This window comes from Halichoerus grypus, chromosome 5 (assembly GCF_964656455.1).
Source record: "Halichoerus grypus chromosome 5, mHalGry1.hap1.1, whole genome shotgun sequence".
In the NCBI taxonomy this organism is placed as follows: Eukaryota; Metazoa; Chordata; class Mammalia; order Carnivora; family Phocidae; genus Halichoerus; species Halichoerus grypus.
In genome coordinates, this window is record NC_135716.1 from 166,357,567 (window position 1) to 166,381,294 (window position 23,728).

Sequence of the window (23,728 nt, forward strand, 5' to 3'; positions counted from 1 at the left end):
TGTCAACAGGAAATACAAGCCAAAAACAATTCTTTGGTTTACTTACCTCAAGTCAAATTTATTTGGAATCCTGCGTGATCACTGCAAAATAAGGTAGGCAAGAGCTTAATCCAGTAGTACAGCAGCTGAGAAAAGGTTTTTCTTTCCAGTCAACCTAGATCCAGATAGAGGGAGCTGTTTCCTGCATGGTTTATCTCCTCAGTCATCGTCCAGAGGACTCTGAGAAGCTGTAGGAATATGCAGGCGCAGACTCAAGGCCCGGCTTCATCTCCAACGTCGTGGAAAGGGACTGTACGTCACGGGGCAGAGCCCTATGCTCCCGTAGGCCACCTGGACAGAGCCCGGGGAGAGTGACCTCCCGGGAGTATCCACGTTGGTCACTGTAATTTACTTAATTTGCAAGCTACTGAGCTAGAAATAAATTTCAATCAGTTGATGGCGACTTCCCCAGGATATCCACTTTGGGGTGGACCCTATCCCAAGTGCCAACGAAATTCGCGTTCAATACCGATCAGCAGTCTCCTGTCAGTTACCTAAATTAACTTTCAGCCAGGTACCCCGAACATTATCTACAAACCCCAACAGGCGATTGGCACTACTGCCAAAGAAATGGCAAATGCAGAGCCGCAGACACAGCAATTACGGCTCCTACCCATAAACCGATCATCAGGAGTCGTGAGCTCGCCCTACATCATAAAGCAAGTGGCAGAATCAAGAACCGTTCGTTTCGAAATCGATTCTTAAGCTCGTATAGGTGTCAAATTAAATGACCTGCACGCAATTCCACCGCCTCCTAGGAGACAAGGTAATAAGCCGGGCGATGGGCAACAGGAGGGGGTGGGCCGCGCATTTAGCGTCCGGCGCGTGAGGTGGCAGCTCTGCAGGTTTCGGCGCGAGCGCCTTAGGTTACAGGCGAGACCCGCGGCTCGCGAGGCCTCCGCGGCCCACGTCCGGCCCAGCTCCGCTGCCTGAGTAAGTGTAGTTAGCACAGACACCGCTGAAGGGAATCCTAGATAGGATGAAGCCTACGAGGAAATCTGCTTGGCGGGCCCGGGGTACTAAACCCAGAACTAACGAATCGAACGGGTAACGGGTAAAAATACTCACCACCCGACTTCCGCGCAGGGCCGCAATCGTTCTCGAAAAGACCGAGCAAGCCCCCGGGCATCCTTATTTATATCTTCTGAAGCGCGCGGAAGTCAAGGTGTATTTATTGCGCCTGCGCATCGCCCTGCGCAGTTAGGGAATCGGAAATTCGCTAAGGGTTCTGGGAACCATTGCAACTTAAGCCCCACCCCTACCTGGCTCAGAGGCTTCTCGCGACAATATAGCCTTCGCGCGGGAACCTTGCTGGGTAATGTAAATTACAGAAACGGAGTTTAGAAGTATGCAGTCCTGTGCTGAGTAGCCAATATACTTCTCAGCAATCAGCTAACCCAGTCTGGAGGATGTACACTCGAAGAAACTCGCCAACCTCACCCCTCAACATTTTGGAGTAATTATAGGCAAAGTTGAAAAAGCCATCTAGAAAAATGCAGAATCACAGAAGTGATTGAATCCGCCCTGTCACATGTGAAATAAACATTTGATAAATGAGTAGGTAAATAGGACAGAAATGCTTCTACACGAATTGGCTAATTTTTTTAAAAGACTTTTTTATTGGGGCGCCTGGGTGGCTCAGTCGGTTAAGTAGCTGCCTTGAGCTCAGGTCATGATCCCAGAGTCCTGGGATGGATCCAGCATCTGGCTCCTTGCTCAGCAGGGAGTTGGCTTCTCTCTCGCTTGCTCTCACTCTCTCTCAAGTATTTGAGAGAGAGAGAGAGAGAGAGAGAAGGGGGAGGGGCAGAGGCCGACTCCCCGACAAGCCCGGAGCTCTATGCAGGGCTCTATCCTGGCATCCTCGGATCATGACCCTAGCCGGCAGCCGCTTAACCGACTGAGCCACCCAGGGGCCCAAATGAATAAATAAGGAATTGGCTAAAATTAAAAGCTTCCTATACACAACAATGGATGAATTTAATACTGCCGAACTGTACACCCGAAAATGGTTAAAAAGGTAAGTTTGACATTAAGTATTTTTAACACACACTCACCTAATATAAAGAAGTAGGCAAGTAAAGAATCCTGGAGATACATATTACATGTGAAATGTTGCGAATGTGATAGAATTTTGAATATGGTGTAAAGTGAATAGAGATTAGGTAAATTAACATGGAGCCATCACAGCTGGGCTATAATGAGTGGAAACGTTTATAGTGTTCCTCCTATAAGGTTTTGTGCTGGAGGCGCATGGGTGGCTCAGTCGTTAAGCGTCTGTCTTGGGCTCAGGTCGTGATCCCAGGGTCCTGGGATCGAGCCCCGCATCGGGCTCCCTGCTCCGCGGGAGGCCTGCTTCTCCCTCTCCCACTCCCCTTGCTTGTGTTCCCTCTCTCGCTGTGCCTCTCTCTGTCAAATGAATAAATAAAATCTTAAAAAAAAAAAAAAAGATTTTGTGCTTTTTTTTTTTTGAGATTTCTATTTATTTATTTGAGAGACAGAGCTAGAAACAGAGATAGCAAGAGAGAGAGCACAGGAGCTGGGAGGAGAGGGAGAAGCAGGCTTCCCGCTGAGCAAGCTCTGAGCAAGCAGTCTGATGTGGGACTCGATCCCAGGACCCTGGGATCATGACCTGAGCGGAAGGCAGATGCTTAACTGACTGAGCCACCCAGGTGGTCCTGTGCTGGATTCTTTATGTAGGTTATTTAGTAGCACAGCAATTCTAAGACAGCGGTATTATTACCTAGATTTTAAGATGTGGAACATGCCCAGAGCAATGGTTCTCAAAGCGAAGTTGTCAAACCTTGGGGGTCTCTGAGAATCTTGGGGATCCAAGAGGTCAAGACTATTTCATACTAATACCTAGACTTTCTTTGCCTTTTTCACTGTGTTGACTCTGCACTGATGCTGTAAAGTGAAATGGTGGATAAAACTGCTGGTGCCTTAATGAGCAGTGGGTATTATATAAGACTGATGAATCACTGAACTCTACCTCTAAAACCAATAGTATATGTTAATTAATTGAATTTAAATTAAAAAAAATTAAAAACCTGCTGGTGCCTTAGTATGTTTTGAAGCTCTGTCACCAAACTGTATCAGTATCATTTTTCTTTATCATCAAAAATTTACAGTTAAAAAAAGTCAGTTTCTCAAACTCTTAGAAAATAGAAAGATGGTTGCCAGGGACTGGGGGGTATATGGAAAGGGGGAATATTGCTATTCTTTTTTTTTTTTTTTTTTTTTTTTAAAGATTTTATTTATTTATTTGATAGAGAATGAGAGACAGAGAGCATGAGAGGGAGGAGGGTCAGAGGGAGAAGCAGACTCCCTGCCGAGCAGGGAGCCCGATGCGGGACTCGATCCCGGGACTCCAGGACCATGACCTGAGCCGAAGGCAGTTGCTCAACCAACTGAGCCACCCAGGCGCCCCGCTATTCTTTTTTTTAATATTTTATGTATGTATGTATTTATTTGAGAGAGAGAACTAGAGACAGAGAGAGAGCACACACACAGGGAGAGGGAGAGAGAGAGAAGCAGGCTCCCCACTGAGCAGGGAGCCCGAGTCAGGGCTGGATCCCAGGACCCTGAGATCATGACCCAAGCCGAAGGCAGATGCCTAATGGACTGAACCACCCAGATGCCCTGGGAATATTGTTATTCAGTAGGTACAGAGTTTCAGTTTAGTGAGATGAAAAAGTACTAGTAATCTGTTATACTGCTGTGTGCATATAGTGACTACTGAACTGTATACTTAAACATGGCTAAGAAAGGGCACATTTTATGGTTTTTTTTAAAGTTTATTTTTTTATTAATCCCTACACCCAATGTGGGGCTTGAACTCAGGATCCTGAGATCAAGAGTCCCATGCTCTTCCAACTCTTCCAACTGAGCCAGTCAGGTGCCGCCTCCATCCCCACCCTGCCCCCGCAAAGGCACATTTTATGTTAGGTGTTTTTTACCACAAAAGAGAATATCTATAGCAAATTAAAAATAGAGTCAGCTTCCCCTAAGAATGCCCTTGATGAAGAAATAAAAGTCATTAATTTCACTAATTCTCAACTTTTGAGTATCCATCTTCTTAGTATTTTTTGTGACAAAGTGAGAAGTGCACATAAAGTACTTTTTCAGCACGCAAAAGTACAGCATTTCTCTCCAGGAAAAGCACTTACACAACTGTCTGGAGTTATGAGCTGAAATAGTCACATTTTTTCATGAAATACTCTTTAACTTGAAAGAATGGCTGTTATCTTTACCAACTATATGTATCCGTGTGGGATTGGATTTTCTTCATTTACTTAAATCAAAACAACATATAGCAACAGATTGAATACAGGAGCAGTTTGAGAATTGAACTGTCATCTATTAAATCAGACATTAAAGAGATTTGCAAAAAAATGTAGAACAATGCCACTCTTCTCCCTAATTATTTTGGAAAATAGTTATTTTTTAAAAAAAGAGTTTATTTTTTGACAGAGAGAAAGAGAGCACAAGCAGGGGGAGAGCAGAGAGAGGGAGAAGCAGGCTCCCCATTGAGCAGGGAACCCAATGTGGGGTTTGATCCCAGGGCCCTGGGATCATAACCTGAGCCAAAGGCAGATGCTTAACCGACTGAGCCACCCAGGCACCCCAAGAAAATAGTTATTTTTCATAAAAATATATTATTAATGTTAACATGTATTGGGGCTATTTTGAAATGTATTATTTCATTATGATATTATAATTAATTATATAAATTATAAATATATTTAAAATTTTTCCCAGTTTTAATTTTAGTACAGTAAGTATCAATAGATGTCATGTATAGATATAAAAGTTCTTTGGGTTCTGAATAATTTTTAAAATTGGAATCACAAAACCAAAATGTTTGAGAACCAGTAGTTTAAAGGAAAGAAGACAAATAACTCTGCTACTTCTCTGACCATATTACCAGTATTCAACTCCCATTCAATCACTCATTCAACATTTACTTAGTGGATATGATTTATTTGCTAGGTATTGTGCTAGACACTGGGAACTCTGACATGAAACTCTTAATTTTTTAAGACTTTATTTTTAAGTAATCTCTACATCCAATGGGGCTCGAACTTACAACCCCAAGATCCAAAGTCACAGGTTCTACCAACTGAGCCAGCCAAATGCTGACTCTTGACATGAAACACTTTGCTGTCTGTGAGATCCCACACTGGGAGAAATAGACATGCCTGCAAATTACCACTCAATGAATGCTGTATTCTGAGAACACAGAGGACAGAGCAACTGAACAATCTGCTCAAGGCTGAAGGCATTTTCCTGGGAGTTAAAATTTGACCTCAAACTTGGAGGGGTGGAGTAAAGGAGTGGAGTATGGATGATGACAGCATTGCAGGTTGAGGAGCTAGCAGGACCATGGTCTCCTGGGAAGGGGAAGAAGTCAGCTTGATGAGGAACATTGAAGGAAGAAGGAACTGCGCTTTTCATGAGACAAGAAAGTAGGCAAATGTTAAATTATAAAATATGTTGTAGTCCAAGCCAAAGATTTTAAATTTTATCTTGCAGGTAACTAGGGACCAATAAGTTTTGAAGTAGAGGATTGCTGTGACCATCTTTGCATTTTAGAAAGGTAACTCTAGTGGCAATTTTGGAGGATAGATTGGAGAGATCAGAGGTTTTAAAGTCCCATTTAAATTATGTTGGCTTTGAACTTTGATGGTAAACAAGGCAAGAGAAGATCTAGGAATCGAGAGACATTTCTGAGGTAGAGAATGCACAGAATTTATTGTCCCCCTGGACCTGCAAAGAGAGGAACTTGCAGATAATACCAAAGTTTTAGGCTTATGAGAGTGAACATATGGTGGTTCTCTAACTCTGATGATTGAGAAAGTAGGCTGTGAAGGTAGACAGTAAGGTCCACATTGGAGGTGCAGAGAAGTTACCTTGGGAACATCTGGGTGTCTAGATGTCCAAAGGGCAACTGGATATAGGGTTGGATTCCAGCAAGAAATCTAAGTTGCAGATAAAGATTTAGAAGTTGTCAGAGTAAGAGTGGTAGATAGCTGATGTCATCTTGGGAGAGCAGGGAGAGTGACAAGAGGACATGAAAACGCATTTAAATGGTGGTCAGGGAAGAAGTCAGCAGGGCAGAGAAAGCGTGATCAGAGAATTGGGAGACAGTGGGGTCTGAGAAGCCAAGGAAGAAGTTTTGAGGACTAGGACATGGCCCAAAGCATCAAATGCTGCAGGATAGTCAAATGTATCAAGAGCTGAAAACAGGCTTTGGATGTGGCAGTGAACTGAGAAGTCACTGGTGACCTCAGGCAAAGCCATTTTATTTTGGATTTAGTTTCGATTTTAATGAAGTGAGTGAATCTGGCTTTAGAAATGGAAAACAGTGTGGACAGACCAGAGGTCATAAGCCAATGTCAAGAAGACTATTCAGTTTACATCCACATAATTTTTCTCCACCTGTCCCTCATTTAGCTCAACTGCTTGGACTGTACAGGAATTTAAGTTAACATTAGAATAGATTATGTCCACGGAGTGTAGGAGAAGCTGAAGGTAGGGCAATAGGTTTAAGAGAAAAAGGTCAGCGGAAGATTGTTTTTTTTCTGGGGGTGGTGGTTAGGAAGGAGATAAACATTAAATGAATGAATCAATAAATGGTGTGTGTCTCTTCAGTACCAGATGGAGGAAAATTGAGGACGTTTGTCTCTGTCAGATGACCTCTACGCTTTGTTGGGGGAAGAAATGAACGCTATAACACAAGAGACAGATGGAGCAAGTGGCCCAGGTTGCTGGTGGTTCCTGCTTTATGCTTCATGCCTCCTAGAGCTGAAATTGAATAGAGCCTTGAAGCGGTGGTTTAGGCTGTGTTTGGTTTCAGGGCTTGGCTTTTCTTTGTTGTACATTCTCAACTTTCATAGGTGTACTTCCTATTCCATCCCCTCCCATTCAGTATCCACTGTACTTACCTTTTCTCAGTCTCCAATCTCCTGGGTACTCCAATCTAGATCCATAAGGAGGCTAAATTCATTCATCATTTCAGCCAACAATGAGCAATGTACACCTTCTGTAGACAATGCTTAGCCTCAAAAGAGCAATGGCAATTTGAGACCTCTTTGGAGCTTTGGCCCCTGTGGGATTTGGTCTTTGGAGGGCAAGGAGAAGGAAAATCTGGGAGCAGGTGGAACCCAGTGACATCAGCAGTTCTTTTTTTTAAGATTTTTAAAAAATTTTATTTATTTTTTTAAAGATTTATTTATTGGGGCGCCTGGGTGGCTCAGTCATTGGGCGTCTGCCTTCGGCTCAGGTCATGATCCGGGGCTCCTGGGATGGAGCCCCGCATCGGGCTCCCTGCTCAGCAGGAAGTCTGCTTCTCCCACTCTCACTCCCCCTGCTTGTGTTCCCCTTCTCCCTGTGTTTCTGTCAAATAAATAAAAAATCTTAAAAAAAAAAAAATAAAGATTTATTAATTTTTTTTGAGAGAGAGCAGCACAAGCAGGGGGAGAAGGAAAGCAGGCTCCCCATGGAGCAGGGAGCCCGATGTGGGGCTCCATCCCAGGACTCTGGGATCATAACCTGAGCTGAAGGCAGATGCTTAATGGACTGAGCCACCCAGGCGTCCCAAAATTTAAATTTGCGTGTGTGCGCGCACAAGAGAGGGAGAATGAGATGGGGGGAGGGGCAAGGGAGAAGCAGACTCCACACCGAGCTGGGAGCCCCATGTGGGACTCGATCCCAGGACCCTGGGATCCTGACCTGAGCCGAAGGCAGATGCTTGACCAACAGCCGCCCAGGTGCCCGAAATGAGCAGTTCTGACTCATGGTTTCTTTTCACTCTTGGTAAAGATGGTGTACTCATCAAAGCCATTCTCTGAAGTGACAAGAGGAAAGTGAGTCATTTGGTGAGGCCACCTGGATTGAAACTGGGCTGCTTGCCCGAGGAGTACATGAGGAAGGAACTGTCCTACCATGCTATCAGCCTGAAGTCTACTTATATGTGGTTCATATGCGGTAAATCCTTGTAGGGATAACTGACTGGGATGCAACTGCTTGTCCTTGAATATAAGCAAGGCGTGATTACATAACTTACCTTGACCTTTAGGAAGGGACTTTACCTCCCAGGTTCTTCACTAGTAACAGGAGTGTATTTCCCCTTACCTCCCAGACGAGGGGGGGGATAAATAGGATAAAGGACCTGGCGCCCCAGCTGGTATACACCACGGGGGTGGGGTGGGATGGGGTGGTCACAGTTGGGTTTCCTCTCTCTGTAGCCCACCCTTTTTCCATATGTGTGCACAGACAGACAGAAACTTGACTGACCGTACCTCTGGCTGCACTTAATATTCTTAGTACTTTTTTCCCCCTCATCTACTTCTCATTTAGGGAGTCTGGCAGTATTTTAGGTATCATTTATAAGCTAGCTTAAATCTTTTGGAATAAGGTAGAACATTAAAAAAAATAAGCACTGCATACCAGAATAGTATAGTTTGGCTTTTTTTTTAATTCTAAAATACTTTATAATTAATATTGATAGGAAGACTGATATACAATGCAATTATTTACTTTACAAGGAGATTCTGTACATCAGGGAAGCATCTTGAAGTACAATACATCCGATTTTTATTTCTTCTTTACATTATGATTGTGAATTGTTACTTACACAAAAAGGGAACACAAAATCCATTATATATATATATATGTATATATAAAAAACACCTGAAAAGACTTGACCCCCAAAGCATCTTGTTTCAAAAGAACATGATGAGATGAAAGATGAACTAGAGTCCTTAGCGGCACATAGAAAGCAGACAAGTAGCTCAGGAAATCAAATCGTGTTTCAAACTTGGCACATTAAGGGAAAGCCAGGCAGCGGAAGAAGGGTTTGAAAAAGTCACTTCAAGTCACAGAGAATTCTGGTATAAGCCAAACAATCTCCGAACTAACAGAAGTCATGTGTGTGGCCACCTTAAATACAGACCTCTAACAACTGTGTAGAACTGTCACTTTCCCTGCAGTCACACCAAATGTAATAAGCTTCAAGGAGCTGTGGCCCCACGATAGCTCCAAACCCACAAAGCATTTGACAGTAACTGAAAAATCCGAATACTTCCCTATTCCCCATACAAAGAGAAAATACTACCTTTTATGGTCACCTCACCTCCTTTGTTTTGACCGGATGTTCTGATTTTTCAGTAATTATTATAGGGACATAAAAGCAGAAAACGAGGAACAGCTATGAACAGCTGCAGCAAAACAGGGACTGCAGAAGAAATCTATGAAACAGCCACAATTTTCTGAACATTAAGGGGAAAAAAAGCCACATTCATCAGTTAAATAGGAACTATTTTTTTTCTTCCACTTAATATGGACAGGTATTAGAAGGAAACGGTGAGGCTGTATGGTTTTCAAAATAAAAACTCAAAGCAAATGAATTTTCTGTTTTAGGAAATCATATTAATATATATTACAAATACAAAGAGGTGGGGGCTGAGCCAAGGCCCGAGCACCGACGACACTGGCGACTGCTTGGCAGAGGAGGGGTGTGTGAGGTGGAAGCTGCCAGAGAGGGTAGGGTCAGCAGGAGGGAAGTGGGAGAGCCTGGCAGGAGAGGGCCAACAGCACTGAGGAGAAGGGAGGAGGAGCGGGTCATGATTGTGTCCCTCCTACTTCCTCCTCCAGAGACCCCTTCCGGTCCAGCACCCCATGTTTCAAGACCTTACAGTGATTCTGGCTGGAAACATGGGGGCCCAAGGAGGACAGCTGCTCCCACAGTCTTTCAAAACTCTTTTTTATGGACGAGGCTACATCTATTGGTCAGAATGATTTAGAATATCATTTGGTATGACGAAAGTACAATAGCTTATAAAATTTAAGCCATGAGTGAGTTTTCTGACAAGTTGGCATTAACAATAAAGGCCTTTTTTGGTTTTGGTTTTGTATATAGAAAACATATATGCTTTCTCATTTTCCGAACTTGGCATCTAGTTGCAGCTCAGATTGTTTAACAGATAGGAAAAATGTAAGTTTCCAGCACTTCTTCAAGATTTTTTTTTTTTTAATTTTAAAAATAAAAATCAGGATGACTTGTGCCAAAAAGTTGGACCATGTCAGATCCTGAGCTTCTCTGAGGCTGGACTGCCTGAAGAGGACTATACTGCTGTGTTATGAGAGGCATAGTGCGGTGCTTTCAGCTGACGTGCCAGTGTGGTGTGGAGGCGTGCCCTGGACGTGGGGGCCCCTTTGCCAGAGGGCTGGGGGCCTCCAGAAGGTTCTTCCCACCACCAGCTGGACTTGACAGCTGGAATTTGGTGCCTACACAAGGGGATCTCAGAACCAGGACCGAGCAGGTAAGGCTAATGGTGCAAACTGTGCCCCAGCGCAAGCAGTCATCTTGGGGCGAGGGTGGCTGGTGAGGAAGACCCCTCAAGTATGCTGCAATATTACAAGGTTCAAGAGCACTGAAAAAGTGTTCAGTTTTGTCCAGAGCAGCACATGACCACCCATTCCAGTGAAATGCTACATTCATAGAAGTGCTGTTCGCCCCAGAACTACATCCCAGAGGACTCAATCCTGGCTGTGCTGGGAAGTGCAGAAATTCCTTTCACATCACTCTGGAGACTGAAGCAGCCAAGCAGCCCTGTGTTGGGGAGTTGTTTAGTTCCTCTCTCAGACTTCAGCATCATGGACGATGGTAGCTAAAACAAGATGAGCAAAAAGGGCCGAGTTATCGAATACTGTAGATTATTTTGCTGCTATTACACTCTCATTTTTCAAAATTGCCTCTCTGCTACTCTAATTCTACCTGACTTTTCTTCTTCTTTTTTAAAAGTAATCTCCACACCCAGTGTGGGGCTTGAACTCACAACCTCGAGATCAGATGCTCTAACGACCGAGCCAGCCAGGCGCCCTGTTTTCCTTCTTCTTTAATTGCTTTTCCTCAGAATGCTTTCCTGGTTCATTTTCCTCTGTCCATCCTTTAAATAAATTTTCCCCTTAAGAACCACTATCTTTTCTCATAATTTTCTACTTGAGGCTTTGCTTTCTCCCTGGACTCATATAGCCTGAATATCCAACTGTCTTCTATGCTTCTCCATCCACCTCAATGTGTCACAGGTTTGTCAAGCTCAACATACATAGTGTATTTTCCAGTTTGTTTACTGTCTGCCTTCCCCTTTTAGAATAAAAGCTCATTGGGCACCTGGGTGGCTCAGTTGGTTAAGCGACTGCCTTTGGCTCAGGTCATGGTCCCAGGGTTCTGGGATCGAGTCCCACATTGGGCTCCCTGCTCAGCAGGGAGCCCGCTTCTCTCTCTCCCTCTGCTTGCCGCTCCCCTTGCTTGTGCTCTCTCTGTCAAATAAATAAATAAAATCTTAAAAAAAAAAAAGAAGAAAAGCTCATTGAGGACGGGGACTTTATCTTGTTCCAGGCTATATTCCAAGCACCTAGAACTGCTATCTACCAGGTAGTTGGTACTCAATAAATATTTGCTGAATAAATGTCCTAAAGTGTTGACCTCAACTCCTCATCGACTTCATAAACCTCAAAAATCACAAGTTCGAAATCTTAAGAGTCACTTGACTACTTCCTTTAATTCATCCCTGGAATCAAGAGATAACCCAATCTTGAGTCTATGCTTGAAATGTGTTTTTTTTTGTTTGTTTTTAAAGATCTTATCTGAGAGAGCACGCACGAGCAGGGGGAGATGCAGAGGAAGAGGGAGAAACAGACTTCCTGCTGAGTGTGGAGGCCTGATGCGGGGCTCAATCCCAGGACCCCGAGATCACAACCTGAGCTGAATCAGACACTTAACCGACTGAGCCACCCAGGCACCCCCTATGCTTGAAATGTTGTTCAAACCTCTCTCTTGCATTGTCATGATCACTTCCCTGGTTTGAGCTACCAATATGCTCACTGTGACTATCTTAGTTACTTCCTAACTGGTTTCCTTGCTGCTAGCTAGTTTCTTCAGCTTTCCATGTCACCTTCCATAGTTCCACCAGAGTTCCATCTGAAACACTCAACTCCAGTGGTTCCTGTGTCCTAGAATAACAGGCAAAGCTCTTCAGAGTGTGACCGTAACCCAGCGTGCCAGTCTCCTCTTCACCTCACTGCTCCCATATGTCCCCTGCTCCAGCTACATTTTCTGTCACCCAGAGACAATGCACACTTTCTCACCTTCCACAGCCTTGTTAATGCCAGCCCTTCTGCTTAGAATGCTGCTTGGTAATGCTGGTTCCTTCCTTCCTTGTCCAAATAAATTCTTTCACGTGCTTTAAGATCCGGTCTAAGCATCACCTTCTCTATGACTCTTTCCTTTAATGTTGCTCACTGTAGTACTTTATTACTATTATAATAACAATGAGAATGGCTAATACTGACATAGCCAGGAAATAGTGGAGTTGGGATACGAGACCTGGCAGATTCAAGATTCAGAATGACTGAGGCATTTATCATACTGACTGCACTATATTGAGTGGTATACAGGTCTTTTTCTAGATTAGACCACAGCCTCCTTGCTGTCAAGTATGGCTTGTTATTTGAGTTCGTATTATAATGCCCCGGATAGTGTTATTGCTGTTCAAAAAATTTGCCTTCTCTACTCCTATCAGAGTTCAGTACAAAAAAATTCTGTAATTGAAAGAACCAGGGCACCTGGGTGGCTTAGTCGGTTGAGCATCCAACTCTTGGTTTCAGCTCAGGTCATGGTCTCAGGGTCATGGGATTGAGCCCCGTGTCAGGGTCCGTGATTTGTGCGGAATCTGCTTGAGATTCTCTCTCTCCCCCTCTGTCCCTCCCCCTGCTCACGCATGCTCTCTAAAATGAATAAATAAATCTTAAAAAAAAAAAATAAAAGCACCATTTGCCTGTATCGTGATGGAAAAATGTTTAACAATATTTTATTTTCCAACTTTGCTTTTTATTAGCAAACTGTAATTGTCATTGTATCTTCCCTCATTTAGCCTCTTTTTTAAAGTTTATTTTTAGTAATTTCTACATCCAACGTGGGGCTTGAACTCACAACCCCGAGATCAAGAGTTGCATGCTCTTCCAACTGAGCCAGCCAGGCACCTCTGGCTTTTTATAAATGTTCTGAGAGTCACCTACACACTTCCACAAATTCCATTTGTAGCCAGCTGATTCTTTAGGTATTGGGTGGGTCCTTAATTACAACAATAATTCCACATCAAAATACTTCTTGGTTTGTTTCATGAAGACAGCTAACTAAAATGAAATTTATACACTAAATTGGAAGATCAGCAGTGCTAGAAATAACTGAAGTCAAAGAGGCTGAGGTCTTGTCTACCTCAACAACAATTTCCTCATACATACCCTGGGACAGTGAGGTGCAGGACAAGAGCACCCAGGGGCTTTCAGTCAGTCATTCTTTTCTCCAGTCCTGGTTCTGCAACTTAATGAAACCTTCTGGGCCTGTTTCATTTCTTTTTTTCTTTTCTTTTTTTTTTTAAAGTAAGCTCTACACCCAATGTGGGGCTTCAATTTACAACCCCCCAGATCAAGAGTCTCGTGCTCCACCGACTGAGCCAGCCAGGTGCACCTGGCCTGTTTCTTCATCAACAAAATGGGGATATTAACAAAGCCTCCAGGTTTATTGCAAGGATTAAATAATATACATAAAATACTACACTCAGTATAGGCATTTCCTACTGCCTATTGGTCCTCATCCCTTTTTCTTAATGTAGTCTTGCAGTCAGCATGCTGTGTCCTTTTAATGATGTCGCTGGAGTCCTTCCCATTGGAACAACTCTGGTATGCCTGTGTTGTGGTGGAGCTCTACTCAGCTCACGGTATTTGGGTCTTCTGGGTCTTACCGTGTAAAATGTTTGCTCTCTTCATGAACCTCCATCTCTGAGCTTTTAAATTCATTTAATTCTTTTCTTATGGCAGCCTGTGGAGTAGAAACAAAAATGTTTCAGCATCTTCTGTCTGCCATAGTATAGCTGTGTCATTTGCCATCTGTTCTCTATTGTGCTTAACTTCGTGAGCCACGGCAACCCACAGAGGGCAAGCCAGAGCAAGGAAAGAAGCCAGGTCTGCACACTGAGCCTGATACACACGTCGCCTTCCCCGACACCATTCATCTAATAAACCGAATATCCCCCCTTAAACCAAAACATTCACAGAGATTAAAAGAGATATTGCAGCTTTTATAGTTTCCATAGCACGTAAAAATGCTTTTCCTGTTATAAAAGTGAAATACAGGTAATTACTAAAATATACCACCCAAACTCTCTCCAACCAAACCTAACCACTGTTAAAATATGTTTTAATTTCCTTCCAGATTTGTGGACTCTGTGATATAGCAAAGGATTTTCTTTTCTCTTGGTTGTGGTGGTCATGGTGGCTGTGGAGTCGTTGCTATAAAGTTTTGGTTCGTACATCTTGGCATTTTCGTATCTTGATTAGAAATTTAACATTGTATCAAAAGTAAAAACTTTATGGTTTCCCCTTCTACTTAGTGTCTTACATTCTTCAAATAGAGAGAAAGACAAACAAACAGCCACCTACCTTGTCAGCAGGGGTCAGTTTGGTCCAAGGTTTGTCGGCTCGTCGGTCATAATCTTGAGCATCTGTTACTTCCACATATTCATTAAACCTCAGGATCTTCCTGGCAAGTAGTTCAGCCACGGTCGGCCTTTGACTGAGCTGAAAGAAATGGAGCCTCTTAATTCACTATGCCACGAATTAGGCATCAAGGATGCATTCAAATTGCCTCTAACCCAGAGCTTCAGCTCAGCGGCACATTAGAATTACCTGGGGGCCTTTAGACACTACCGATTCCTGGGTCCATTCCCAGAGATTCTGGGTATTGGGAGGTTTTGTTTTGTTTTTAAAGCTCCTGAATGCACAGCTAAGACTGAGAGCCACAGCTATAAACCAGTATAACCAGTATAACGGGTACTTCTCAAACTTTAATATGCATACAGATTGTCTGGGGACCTGGTTAAAATGCAGATTCGGATTAAGCAGGTCTGAAGTGGGGCCTGAGATTCTGCATCTCTTGCAAGCTCCCAGGTGATGCCAGTGCTGCTGGTCCATGGACCACACTGTGGGTAGCCAAAGGGTTAGGACTGTAAACTCATATATAATACATTAGAAAGTGAGTGCATTTATTTTTTATTTTTTATTTTTTTAATATTTTATTTGAGAGAGAGAGAGAGATAGCAAGAGAGAGAGCACAAATGGGGGGAGTGGGAGAAATAGGCTCCCCGCTGAACAGAGAGCCCTGACATGGGGCTCAATCCCAGAACCCTGAGATCATGACCGGAGCCAAAGGCAGATGCTTAACTGACTGAGCCACCCACGCACCCCAAAAGAACATTTAATATGAAAGCAGTATCTAGTGGGTAAATGTAAAGGGTAAATTTCCTTTTAATATGAATAATGCCTAGATTCGGTAATGAATTTTTATGATTTAAGGTTGCACAATCAGGTAACCTACTCAGTCTGAAGGCATCAAGTCCAGCTGTGGCATCTAGCTACTCTCTATCAAGAATGATTCTTCTGGGGCGTCTGGGTGGCTCAGTCGGTTAAGCGTCTGCCTTCGGCTCAGGTCATGATCCCAGGGTCCTGGGATCGAGCCCCTCATTGGGCTCCCTGCTCAGCGGGAAGCCTGCTTCTCCCTCTCCCACTCCCCCTGCTTGTGTTCCCTCTCTCGCTGTGTCTCTCTCTGTCAAATAAATAAATAAAAATCTTAAAAAAAAAAAAAAGAATGATTCTTCTGTTCCTGGAGAAGGGAAAAAGTGGAAAATAAGGAAGAAAATGTCTAGTTCCTTGGCTTTTCTGGGGATTCTTACAAGTTTTAGGAAATATCTACAGAATTCAGGCCAAATCAGAATCGATCAGAGGCAATTATAAACTATTAGGGTGGGAAGGAAAGGAAAAAGGGATTAATCCCCGAGCTTAAAAGCTAACATAGGTCTGGTACAGAAAAGATTCTACCCCATTTGATCTGGGACCAAGAACAAAATCCCGTTGGTGTTCTTCATACTTTCCAGGTATCACTAAGGGTCAGTTCAGTTCCTTCTGATTAGAAAACCACCAGTTTGCCAGGCAAAACTGAATGATATACACTCCCCCTATTACCGTCTCTATATTTCAACAGGTTTTAGAGTCTACATCAAAATCCTAGGTTTACCAAATAAAAGGTCAGAATTTATGCAAACATTAATGGGGCACCTTCTTGTGCCAGGCGTTCTTTAAATAGTAAAAATGAAAAAAAAAAACATGCTCTTGATAATGCTGTGTTGTTTTCAGTATCTGCATCATGGATTCTATTTTCCCAAATTCATTTCTTTTTATTTTTTAAAAAACATTTTCTTTTTTTTTTTTAATTATTTATTTATTTATTTGACAGAAAGAGAGACACACACAGCGAGAGAGGGAACACAAGCAGGGGGAGCGGGAGAGGGAGAAGCAGGCTTCCCGCTGAGCAGGGAGCCTGATGCGGGGCTCAATCCCAGGATCCTGGGATCATGACCTGAGCCGAAGGCAGATGCTTAACGACTGAGCCACCCAGGTGCCCCAAAACCATTTTATTTATTTGAGAGAGAGAGAGAGAGAGAGAGAGAGAGAGAAAGAATGAGTGAGGGGGAGGGCAGAGGGAGAGGGAGAAGCAGACTTCCCGCTGAGCAGGGAGCCTGATTCTGGGCTTGATCCCAGTACTCTGGGATCATGACCTGAGCTGAAGGCAGAAGTTTAACTGATTGAGCCACCCAGGTGCCCCAAATTCATTTCTTTCTAACCAAACAGATCATTCAAACACAAGATATATAATTAGTAGACAGACTGAAACCAAACACTTGAGCTACGTACCTTTCTAGTGAGCCGACGTTTAATCTCTCGTTTTTCTGCTTGCCGATCAGCTTCATTTTTCGCTACAGTCAATAGTCCAAGACAAAGAATATTACTTCAAAACAGGAATTTGCATATCAAAGTTTTCAGCAGTTACAGGGCAGATATTTCTTATAGGCTCCAAGTCAGAATAAAATACTAACTTTGGGGATGGCTAATCAAGACAATTTTCTGGTTAACTGGTAATAGTTGAATACTTAAAAGCAAGGGTCAGCAACACTATGGTACCAAATCCAGCCAGCTGGCTATGTTTTTACTGCCCATGAGCTAAGAATGGTCTTTACATTTTTAAATGATTATATATTGAATGGCTTGGTAAGTACCTACATAATAGCTTCCTTTTGCTTTTGGCCTGCAAAGCTAAACATATTTACTGTGTGTCCCTTAGAAAAACTCTGCAGATTCCTGCTCAAGAGTAACCACCAAGAATGAAGAATGGAGATCACACTAAGTTTCGTGTGATATGTCTATAAAGGTTCCCAAGTTTAAAATTCACTTAGTGACTAAACTGTATGTATCCACACGGTGATGAGAGAATAGGGGATGGACTGGTCAGACTGAGTGTGCCCACAAGTGACTCTATGAAGCCTAATCCTCTCAGTGTGGAGGCTTTTAGGGGCAAATTTCACCCTAGAGTCTGGAAAACGGAATCAAATGTGTATTAGATCACAATGCTATTTTAGGAAGTTAATTATGAACACAGAAAGAAAATGAAATACATGTTGCTGTTTCATGACTTCAGATGTATGAAAGTCTTCAGAGATGGAAAAGGCATCTGGGCCTTGCTTTGGGCCCCAGCCCTCAAAGTCCACTAGGAACAGGAAGGTCCCCTCCAAATGCACAGCCACTACCTTCCCCGAAGACAGAGAAAGTTGAGCAGCATCTACCACATGCTGTGAAATCCTCCCACATGGCCAGGGCAGTCTCATGATACTGTGAGAACATCAGAACAGAATTTTCTGGCGGTTCCCAGGACACTAAGCAATACCACAACGATATCTTGTAAAGGAAGCTCGGGGGAACTCTGTTCCTTCAGGGGAAAGGGTATGAGTGGTCCTTCCTGGGCTGGAACACCCACTCCTTGGCCCTTGTAGAAAATGCTTCTCTTCTCTAGCATGTATATTAAAGTCAGAAATATAAAGTCTGAGAAACTCTATACAACTTTATTCCCAGAGCTGGACTCACGTTGTAGTATATTTCGCTGTTCTAGTTCTTCGGGTGTCGGTCTTTGACTCAGCCGTCTAAAAAGGAAATAAATAAGGGTATTGTCCATGTTAAACCTCCCAATCCTGCTTATAAAGATTTGTTTTGGTCTCAGTTTATATTAGCCCCTACATTAGCAAGAAAGCAAGAGGTTTTCAAACTGTTTTGGTATTTCATTTGTTTCTCTGATTGTTTATGAAACAATTCTCATGTTTAAAGTGTTAATACAGATACTACAACATAAAATGGAATTGTACATGCAAACAGGAGGCCAAAATTCCAGTTCTAGCTCTGATATTAATGAGCCCTGTCACCACAAAAAAGCTCAGTTAGATCCTGAGTGTACTCATCTGTAAAATGAAGGTTTGGACTGGACTGTTAGCTCCCAAACAGATTTGCTGAAGGAGCACAGAATTTCAAGGCATATTATAGAAATTCTGATTCAGAAAACCAGGCATGAGGACTGAGATTTTCATATATGTATTTTTACAATCCTTCCCACATGACTCTGATGTCTTTCTTTTGAGTTTCAAACCAGTTATTTAGCAACCACTGGAATTTAAAATTGTCTCTTTTGAAATGATATTCTGTAATTCTATGATTTTAACTTCAGTTCTCTCTGAAATACTGATGAAGTTTCTCATCTAATCCATAGTTCTGAGATGTTACTCACCAACGATAACTTGTCATCTCTGGAATCAGACAGTTTTTCACTTGTTACCTTTGATTTACACTTCAGGCAGTATTTGAACTGCATGCTAGTAACTCTTCAGCTGCCTGCCTAGAGAACTTCCAGCCCCATTTTATATACAATTTACAACATTCTTTATGTATTTCAAAGCTTTTTTTGGTCCCTCTGAATAAGACCTTCCTTTTTAAATGTTCATTAAAACAAAACAAAACAAAACAAAATCCCACAGTCCAGTAATGTATAAATGACATAAATAAACTGCATGATTTGATGTTTTTATATGTGTATATACCCGGGAAGCCGTCACCACAATTATAATGAACATACCCATCAACCTTGTACTGGTTTCCTAGGGCTGCCATAACAAATTACCATAAATTGGGTGGCTTAAAACCACAAAAATTTATTCTCTCACAGTTCTGGAGGCCAGAAGTCCAAAATCAAGGTGTGGGCAAGTTGGTTCCTCCTGAAGCCTCTAAAGGAGATCTGTCCTATGCCTGTCTCCTAATTTCTGGTGGGGCTGCCAGCAGACCTTGGCATTCTTTGGTGTATAGATGCACCACTCCAACCTCTGCCTCCATACTCACATAGCATTCTCCTTGCATGTATGTTTGAATCTCTGTGTCCAAATTTCCCTCGTCCTTTTTTTTTAAAATATATAATTAAATATATATATATAAAGTAGCCTCTATGCCCAATATGGGGCTTGAACTCATGACCCTGAGATCAAGAGTCGAATGTTCCACCAACTGAGTCACCCAGCCGCCCTCCCATCCATTTGCCCTTTGATGGATATTTGTGTTGGCTGGATCCTATGTTTTGATTTTTTTTAAGGAAACTTACAAAGTATTTTCCAAAGTAGTTCTACTATTTTACATTCCTTCCACCAGTGTATGAGAATCCAGCTGCTCCTCATCCTTAGCAACTCTTGTCTTTTATTTATTTATTTATTTTTAAAGATTTTATTTATTTATTTGAGAGAGAGAATGAGATAGAGCATGAGAGGGGGGAGGGTCAGAGGGAGAAGCTGACTCCCCGCTGAGCAGGGAGCCCAATGCGGGACTCGATCCAGGGACTCCAGGATCATGACATGAGCCGAAGGCAGATGCTTAACCAACTGAGCCACCCAGGTGCCCGCAACTCTTGTCTTTTAAAGTGTACCTTTTCAGCCAGCCCAGTGAGTCTGTAGTGGCATCTCACTGGGGTTTTAATTTGCATTTCCCTAATGACTAATGATGGTGAGCATCTTTCCATATGCTTATTTGCCATCTATATATCTTCTTTGAAATCTTCTGCTCCCCACTATATAAAAAGTGGGTTGTTGTTTTCTTATTAAGTTTGGAGAGTTCTTCATATATTCTAGATATAAGACCTTGATCGGATACATGGTTCGCAAATACTTTCTCCCAGTTTGTGGCTTGTTTTTACATTCTCTTCAGTGTCTTTCAAAGAACAAAAATAGTTAAAAAATTTTTTTAAAGATTTTATTTATTTGAGAGACAGAGAGTGAGCAAGTGAGAGAGAGAGAGAGCATAAGAGCAGGGAGAGGCAGAGGGAGAGGGAGGAACAGGCTCCCCACTGAGCAGGGAGCCCAATGCGGGACTCGATGCCAGGACCCCCAGGATCAGGACCTAAGCCGAAGGCAGATGCTTAACCGACTGAGCCACCCAGGCACCCCAAAAATGTTTAATTTTTTCTGAAGTGCAATTTATCAATGTTTTCCTCTTAAGAATCATGCTTTTGAGATATCTGAGAAATCTTTGTCCAACTCATATTCTTCTAGAAGTCTTGTAGTTTTGGCTCTCATATTTAAACCTAGGATTCATTTTGAATTAATTTTTTGCATGTGATGCAAGGTATGAATTGAAGTAATTTTTGTGCCAGCACCGTTTGTTGAAAAGACCATGAAATTATCTTTGTACCTTTGTCAAAAATGGGCTGTACATATATGGGTGGGTATATTTCTGGACTCTCTTTCCTGTTCTGTTTATCTTTATGTCAACACCATACTGATTAGGGTTACTTTAGCTTTCTAATACGTCTTCAATCAAATTGTTAGTCCTCCAACTCTGTTTCTTTTCCTTAGTTGCTTTGGTTATTCTAGTGTACTTTGTATTTCCATAAGAATTTTAAAATCAGCTTGCCAATTAAAAAAAGCCTTCTGGGGGGGTAGTTTGATTGGAATTGCATGTATTGATATCTTAATACTTGACACTTCTGACCCATGACTATGGTATTTCTCTTTATTTATTTAACTCTACTTTCTTAAGCATTATTTTATACTTTGCAGTGTACAGGTCTTACACAATCTTTTGTCAGATTTATCTAAATATTTAAAGATGTCTGAGGCTACTGTTAATTGCTATTGTAAATGTTAATCTGTTGTATTTTTAGGTTCCAATTTCAGACTGTTCATTGCTGGTGTCCAACAAATTCTTCTAAGAAGACTATGACTCATGAAACAACACTCAAAGATGAGCAACTAGCTCTGCAGTGAAAGAAAAATAAATCTACTACCAAAGATTCCCATTCTTAACTAATTTCTATCCTTGATGCTCTCTGGCTGACACTCAGAGGGCCACAGTTCTTCATTAAGATTGCTATCCTGGGGGCGCCTGGGTGGCTCAGTCGTTAAGCATCTGCCTTCGGCTCAGGTCATGATCCCTGGGTCCTGGGATCGAGCCCCGCGTCGGGCTCCCTGCTTAGCGGGGAGCCTGCTTCTTCCTCTCCCACCCTCCCTGCTTGTGTTCCCTCTCTTGCTGTGTCTCTCTCTGTCAAAAATAAATAAATAAAATCTTAAAAAAAAAAAAAAGATTGCTATCCTGGCCAACAGTAAAGACAGGTGTCTGAGGCAGCAAAGGAGAATATGTCTTAATTAATGGACATCCTAAGTTAATTATTTTGTTAAGAATATGCCAAGAGTTCCACTTCCTTTTCCTCACTCTACCAAAAGAAACATCTGAGTGGTTCAAACACCCATCTATATACCTGGACTCTATGTAGATGACATGTGTAGGAAGCTGGCCTGCATTCAGCTTCTCTATGCTTTTGTTTTCAGCTGACTTGAAAAATATACTAACACTTTGGGGCGCCTGGGTGGCTCAGTCGCGGGAAGCCTGCTTCTCCCTCTCCTACTCCCCCTGCTTGTGTTCCCTCTCTCGCTGTGTTTCTCTCTGTCAAATAAATAAATAAAATCTTTAAAAAAAAAACAGAGGAAAGAAAAATATACTAACACTTTGAAAGAAGGCAGTTACGTGGGACATGTGAAATAGATACAATGGAAAATATGGGTGTGATCTTTAATTGGGTTGGCACCTCGTAGTTGAGCAACTGGATAAATGACAGAGGAGTCTTGCTGTCCTGGGAAGCATGTGAATTCTCTAGAAACTTAAAAAAAATTTTTTTTAAAGTAAACTCTATGCCCAATGTGGGGCTTGAACTCACCACTCCCAGATCAAGAGTCACAGGCTCCACTGACTCAGCCAGCCTCTTTAGAAACTTTTTAAAAGCACTATTTAGAGGCACCTGGGTGGCTCAGTTGGTTAAGCATCTGCCTTTAGCTCAGGTCATGATCTTGGGTTCCTGGGATGGAGCTCTGAGTCAGGCTTTCTGCTCAGCGGGGAGTCCGATTGTCCCTCTATCTCTGCCCCTCTCCCCCGCTCATGCTCTGTCTCTCTCTCAAATAAATAAATAAATAAAATCTTTAAAAAAATCAAATAAAATAAAAGCCATATTTATGTCTATCTTGTGGGGTAAAGCTGTGAAATATGTCTATCTCATGGTTTAAAGCTCCAAGAGTCATTTGGTTCCTTAATTTCCAAATTCCTAGAGGATACCCAACTGTGTAGAATGTGTATTTTTAAAAATTATGTGGTTTCTAAAAATTAAAAAAGAAAAAAGATAAAAGTGAATGCTCCACCACAAAGTAAGTCTCTAACACACCTAATGGCAAAATAAAATCAAATCAGTCTTTTCTAAGCCAAGGCTTACCGGATCAGTGTGTTCCCAATCTGGTGCCGTATTTCATTCCATTCCTCTTTGCTTTTCCGAGGCCAAGAATTCATGTTCAACTCTGGTTCACTGGGTCTGTGGTTCAACTTCATTGCCAGTGTGTCCTTCCTCTTCACTTTGTTGGCCAGAGCACCTTTGTGTAAGGGAAAGAAAAAAAAGTAGACGCTAAGGCTCAACCTCACCCGGAATTAGGCAGGAGTCTGAACAAACAGTATCGCATCTCCCAGCTAACGGAGAGGTGGGGGGTAAAGCAGAAGACGTCTAAAAATCTAATTAAGTCAGATGGACTCAGCTGGCCCAAAGATATCTTCTCCCTTCTATATTCCTCTACATTTCTTCTAAGTAAGAGTTGCTAGAGGAGAGGGAATCTAAACATGGGACAGCCTTCTGAATGACAACATAAAGGCCTTTGCACTAATACATTTCGTTAAGATTCCTACATTTTTTTTTTTTTTTCAATAGGCTCTATGCCCAATGTGGGGCTTGAACTCATGACCCTGAGATCAAGAGTCACATGCTTTACCAACTGAACCAGACAGGAGCCCCAAGATTCCTATTCTTTTTTTTAAAGATTTTATTTATTATTTGAGAGACAGAGAGGAGAGGAGAGCACAAGCAGGGGGAGCAGCAGAGGGAGAAGCAGGCTCCCCGCTGAGCACGGAGCCCTACATGGGGCTTGATCCCAGGACCCTGGGATCATGACCTGAGCCGAAGGCAGACGCTTAACCAACTGAGCCACCCAGGCGCCCCAAGATTCCTATTCTTAAAGCTGCCTTCCCACTTGTAGGAATCAGGATCCCATTATCTGCAGATCTGTGTACATAAACATGGTTTTTTTTCTTTGCCCCATGGACACAGTAAGTTCATGAGACTAAAGGAGAGCATCCCTATATCTTTTTAACACAGCCCCAATATCAACTTTCTTCTACTCCAAAT

The 23,728-nt window shown here is 42.5% G+C and overlaps 2 protein-coding genes, 1 long non-coding RNA gene and 1 other non-coding gene across 26 annotated transcripts in view; 1 reads left to right on the top strand and 3 right to left on the bottom strand.

Moving 5' to 3' along the window:
* Window positions 1–1,255, bottom strand: part of RCC1 (regulator of chromosome condensation 1) — a 30,917-nt gene extending 29,662 nt beyond the window's left edge. For 4 of the 7 annotated variants that reach the window (XM_036102487.2, XM_036102448.2, XM_036102476.2 and 1 more), the window contains exons 1-2: window positions 1,108–1,252; window positions 47–355 (exon numbers count right to left, since the gene is read on the bottom strand). The gene's annotated coding sequence lies outside the window, so the exon portion shown is untranslated. Of the gene's footprint in view, window positions 1–46; window positions 381–1,107 lie in introns of all 7 variants that reach the window. The other 3 variants (XR_013448302.1, XM_078073548.1, XM_078073547.1) reach the window with 3 other exon arrangements.
* On the bottom strand, window positions 173–377 carry LOC118542433 (small nucleolar RNA SNORA73 family). Its single transcript, XR_004920588.1, has one exon. It is a non-coding gene; the product is annotated as a small nucleolar RNA SNORA73 family (small nucleolar RNA).
* A 579-nt stretch (window positions 1,256–1,834) lies between the features above and the next one.
* On the top strand, window positions 1,835–8,020 carry LOC118542391 (uncharacterized). Its single transcript, XR_004920569.2, has 3 exons — window positions 1,835–2,056; window positions 6,691–6,802; window positions 7,861–8,020. It is a non-coding gene; the product is annotated as an uncharacterized LOC118542391 (long non-coding RNA).
* A 475-nt stretch (window positions 8,021–8,495) lies between these two features.
* The window catches only part of PHACTR4 (phosphatase and actin regulator 4), a 102,614-nt gene continuing 87,381 nt past the window's right edge, over window positions 8,496–23,728 (bottom strand). For 16 of the 17 annotated variants that reach the window (XM_078073560.1, XM_078073555.1, XM_078073565.1 and 13 more), the window contains 5 exons: window positions 22,772–22,925; window positions 18,073–18,128; window positions 16,849–16,910; window positions 14,542–14,679; window positions 8,496–10,709 (listed from right to left, as the gene is read on the bottom strand). In XM_078073560.1, coding sequence (XP_077929686.1) covers window positions 10,563–10,709; window positions 14,542–14,679; window positions 16,849–16,910; window positions 18,073–18,128; window positions 22,772–22,925 — 557 coding nt within the window. In that variant the 3' untranslated portion in view covers window positions 8,496–10,562. Of the gene's footprint in view, window positions 10,710–13,844; window positions 13,922–14,541; window positions 14,680–16,848; window positions 16,911–18,072; window positions 18,129–22,771; window positions 22,926–23,728 lie in introns of all 17 variants that reach the window. The other variant, XM_036102432.2, reaches the window with a different exon arrangement.